At 40.9% G+C, this 5,000-nt stretch overlaps 1 protein-coding gene across 2 annotated transcripts in view; it reads left to right on the top strand.

Annotated features, from left to right (window-relative positions):
• abhd12 (abhydrolase domain containing 12, lysophospholipase) overlaps positions 1–5,000 on the top strand; it is a 31,220-nt gene that overhangs the window by 25,940 nt on the left and 280 nt on the right. For both annotated transcript variants that reach the window (XM_028604103.1, XM_028604104.1), the window contains exon 13: positions 4,542–4,669. In XM_028604103.1, coding sequence (XP_028459904.1) covers positions 4,542–4,669 — 128 coding nt within the window. The remainder of the gene's footprint in view (positions 1–4,541; positions 4,670–5,000) is intronic.

Below are 5,000 nucleotides of genomic sequence, written 5' to 3'. Positions count from 1 at the left end.
AAAATTTGATCTTTAACCTGTTTTTCCAATTTTCTGTTTTTATTCAGAGGATCAGAAATTTAGAAAATTACAAAATTGCGTCTGGGCTCCAATTATTCAATACTGCCGTGGTATATATAATACTGCCATGGTATATATAATACTGCCATGGTATATATAATACTGCCATGGTATATATAATACTGCCATGGTATATATAATACTGCCGTGGTATTCTCTTCCTCTACTTTGTGGAATATGCAGGTCATTAACTTCATATGGACCAAAAAATAAATAAAAACTGATAGACTTTGGGGTCAGAGGTGCAGCTGATGGTTTCGAGTGCGGGGGGGCGGAGCTAGGCGGAACAAGGAAATGAGAGTATACCACGGCAGTATTATATATACCATGGCAATATTATATATACCATGGTGGCAGTATTGAATAATTGGAGCCCAGACGCAATTTTGTAATTTTCTAAATTTCTGATCCTCTGAATAAAAACAGAAAATTGGAAAAACAATTTAAAGATCCAATTTTTTATTTGTTAAGGTGGAAAAAAATATATTTTATTATATATATTGGATATTTGAACCCATTTTTCTGTTTTTCCAAATTTCCGTTTGTGCTTAGAAAATTGAACTGATGAGCGTTACACTGACCACTAATAATGCCCAAAATGAATCCAAATGTCTACAGTAGTACAAATAGGTTATGCACTCATAAAACGATGGATTGTAAAGTTTGTAAGTACACCAGAAAGTTTATGTAAATAACTCTTGCCTTCTGGCTTGTGCTCTCTGCTGCTGCTGCTGCTGCCGGCAGTAAGACGAGTGCTTAGGGACCATCTACAAATTACAACACCGAAAAGAGATGCTGATGATAATGCTGCGTTCATGCCACCTCGGAATAACGGGCACCGCCCCCCGGTTACGTTGAAAAGCAGGCTACAGCTAAATTAAGACTTTACAGTAATAACAATAAAGACAAATATTGAGTGATTGTATTTTAAATGAGCACAAGTAAAGTAGAGCTGACGTAACAGCTGTTATGTATGTTAACGTTTATTTTCAAGTTTTATTTTGAGGGTCTTTTAAAGTTATTACATGCTGTCTCAGCTAGCGGTTAGCCGAATTAGCTGTTAGCTAAACTAACGTTAGCTGGAGGCTAGCGTGGGAACATGCTGCGCATGCGCAGAACGGATGGTGGTGGCATTAACGCAGCATTATCATCTGCGCCTACGTCATGGCATACGTGTCATCTTGCACATCTCCGCAGAACGGATTGTGCCGGTGGAACGGATCGGGTACTGACACACGCGTGCGCGAGATAATACTGTTTTACCGAGGATACGACCTGAACGATCTCAGTAGAGTCAGACCTCATCATAATATCCCACATCATCAGAAAAGTTCTTATCGGTCCAGAATAAGATAATACATTAACCTACATAAAAGACGAGTAAACACTTGTGCAAAATATAGCTATAACTTGTTCCTCAATGTAATGGCTACAGGAACAAAACTGTTTGTGTCTTTTTTGTTTTACACCTGGGGATCGTAAACCTACGCCCAGAGAGGGAGAAGCTGGAACTCTGTGTGCAGTAAATGAGAACTGTCGTTTAAAATTGAACTAGTTATGCGCTGTACCTGTTTTGTGTACAGGGTCTCCACGGTAGCCTGTGGCTCACCAATCAGATTGCTAGTTCAGTGGTTTTCAACCTTTTTTGAGCCACGGCACAGTTTTTACATAAAAAAAAATCCCGCGGCACACCACCAACCAAAAATGACACATTGTAGCCTAATAATCAGAATCTGCATTTTTCTCTTTTTTAAAATGTATCCATCGCTTTTGCAGGCTTACGTCGATGATCTCGGCCCTGCTGCTTACATCCTGGCACAGCGGGATGCGCGCGAAAGGTGGCAGCAGGGCTCCAGACTCACTTTTTTCACTAGGAGCACAGTGGCCCCCAACTGAAAATTTTAGGGGCACAACCATAAGGTGCTGTAGAAATAAAGAACCTCAGCCTATCAGTCAGTCACCAGGGCATAGAAACCACTGCTGTGCCTGCTCGGCTCCGAGGAAGCGTAACGTCAACAGCACCGCGATCGCTTTCGGCTCGCCATTAATATCATATCGCAGCAAACGCTGTCTGCTGGAAGTTATGAAAAACTGTAAACACACCTGAAACCACTTTATCGGCATCTCCGTGACTCACCGTGACTTCCACAAAACTGCAGAGCCGACGTAGTTTGCATCGTCTGCCGCTCTGCGAGTGTGTGTTTGTGTCAGAGCTCTGCTCTCTGTCAACTTTCAGAGAGGACAGATAAGCTCTCAGGTACCGAAATGTTTAACGTTTAACGTGTAAAAAAAGGGGGCAAATTTACCGCTCTCAAATTTTGGTAGCAAAATTACTGCCCTGCTGGCAGTAATTCTATTGTCTTAAATCAACAAGGTCATTATTGCGCTATACTGCCACCTACTGACACAGAATAGTATTTCATTTCTCTGCCAGTCATCATATTGAGGCACAGATGCGCAACAATGGAAAATGATTTGCAGTAACTCAATAAAAAAATTTGTTGGACCAATAAAGTAAAATCGGATAATTTCCCACGGCACACAGGACGATCTCTCACGGCACACTCGGCACAGAGGTTGAAAATCACTGTGCTAGACCACTTTACTACTTGGTTGAGTGAGTTTTTATTTATCACATTGAGGTTCCCAAACCAGGCTGCTAGCGCAAATGTTAAAACAGATTCAATAAAAGTGTGATTAAAAAAGGATCATGATGGATTTATCAACATGGAATTTACCCAGTTTCCTCAAACAAAACAGGCGCTGATGCCCTTTTTTTACGTACCAGTTCACAGTTAGTTTCAAATGTGAGTTTGGAGTCTATTATCATCCCCAGATATTTATACGAATCCACACATTCAACAGTTTGACCATTGATTGCCACCGTGTGTTGAAATAGTTCTTATCATGGTCTCCTCTAGCTGTAGATAGGTGAAATAGGTCTTATGATGGTCTACCCTAGCTGTAGATAGGTGAAATAGGTCTTATGATGGTCTACCCTAGCTGTAGATAGGTGAAATAGGTCTTATGATGGTCTACCCTAGCTGTAGATAGGTGAAATAGGTCTTATGATGGTCTACCATAGCTGTAGATAGGTGAAATAGGTCTTATCATGGTCTCCTCTAGCTGTAGATAGTTGAAATAGTTCTTATCATGGTCTCCTCTAGCTGTAGATAGGTGAAATAGGTCTTATGATGGTCTACCCTAGCTGTAGATAGTTGAAATAGGTCTTATGATGGTCTACCCTAGCTGTAGATAGGTGAAATAGGTCTTATCATGGTCTCCTCTAGCTGTAGATAGGTGAAATAGGTCTTATCATGGTCTCCTCTAGCTGTAGATAGGTGAAATAGGTCTTATCATGGTCTCCTCTAGCTGTAGATAGGTGAAAATAAAAATTATCATTCATTTATAGTTAAACCTCTGAGGGTCAACTTTAACACTGATTAGTATTATTATTGTAGAATGTCGACTGACATTTTCAGGAACACGTAGTCGTGGAAATTTGCCAAAAAGTATTGGTTAAAATGCATATGAACCCTGAATTAAGTAAAATCGGATAATTTCCCATGGCACACAGGAAGATCTCTCACGGCACAGTGGTTGAAATTCACTGGTTTAGAGGAACAATCACTGGTTTAGATGACCGATTACTGGTTTAGATGACCGATTGCTGGTTTAGATGACCGATCACTGGTTTAGAGGAACGATCACTGGTTTAGATGACCAATCACTGGTTTAGAGGAACGATCACTGGTTTAGATGACCAATCACTGGTTTAGATGACCAATCACTGGTTTAGATGACCAATCACTGGTTTAGAGGAACGATCACTGGTTTAGATGACCGATCACTGGTTTAGATGACCGATCACTGGTTTAGATGACCGATCACTGGTTTAGATCACTGGTTTAGATGACCGATCGCTGGTTTAGATGACCGATCACTGGTTTAGATGACCGATCACTGGTTTAGATCACTGGTTTAGATGACCGATCGCTGGTTTAGATGACCGATCGCTGGTTTAGAGGACCGATCGCTGGTTTAGAGGAACGATCGCTGGTTTAGATGACCGATCACTGGTTTAGATGACCTATCACTGGTTTAGATGACCGATCACTGGTTTAGATCACTGGTTTAGATGACCTATCACTGGTTTAGAGGAACGATCGCTGGTTTAGATGACTGATCACTGGTTTAGATGACCGATCACTGGTTTAGAGGAACGATCGCTGGTTTAGAGGACCGATCACTGGTTTAGATGACCGATCACTGGTTTAGATGACCGATCACTGGTTTAGATGACCCGATCACTGGTTTAGATCACTGGTTTAGATGACCGATCGCTGGTTTAGATTACCGATCGCTGGTTTAGATGACCGATCACTGGTTTAGATGACCTATCACTGGTTTAGATGACCGATCGCTGGTTTAGATGACTGATCACTGGTTTAGATGAACATTGTCCCGTCTTCTTCCTGCAGCTGTACCACATGGCGTCCCAGTCTAAGAGCCTCAGCGGCCACAAAGTCCAGTTTGTTCCCTTCTCTTCGTCTCTGGCCTACAAACACAAGTTCATCTACAGGAGCCCGGAGCTGCCCAACATCCTCAGGTACTGGTTCCAGCAGTACATTACAACATCCTCAGGTACCAGCAGAACATTACAACATCCTCAGGTACCAGCTGTCCCCGACATCGTAGAGGAGTTAGTTTAGATAACTTTAGTTTAGTTAACGTTAACTTAAGTTTAGATAACTTTAGTTTAGTGAACTTTAACTTAAGTTTAGATAACTTTAGTTTAGTGAACTTTAACTTAAGTTTAGATAACTTTAGTTTAGTGAACTTTAACTTATGTTTAGATAACTTTAGTTTAGTGAACTTTAACTTATGTTTAGATAACTTTAGTTTGGTGAACTTTAACTTAAGTTTAGATAACTTTAGTT

Source organism: Perca flavescens, chromosome 17 (genome assembly GCF_004354835.1).
Source record: "Perca flavescens isolate YP-PL-M2 chromosome 17, PFLA_1.0, whole genome shotgun sequence".
Classification (NCBI taxonomy): domain Eukaryota; kingdom Metazoa; phylum Chordata; class Actinopteri; order Perciformes; family Percidae; genus Perca; species Perca flavescens.
This window is presented reverse-complemented; position numbering and strand designations above follow the sequence as displayed.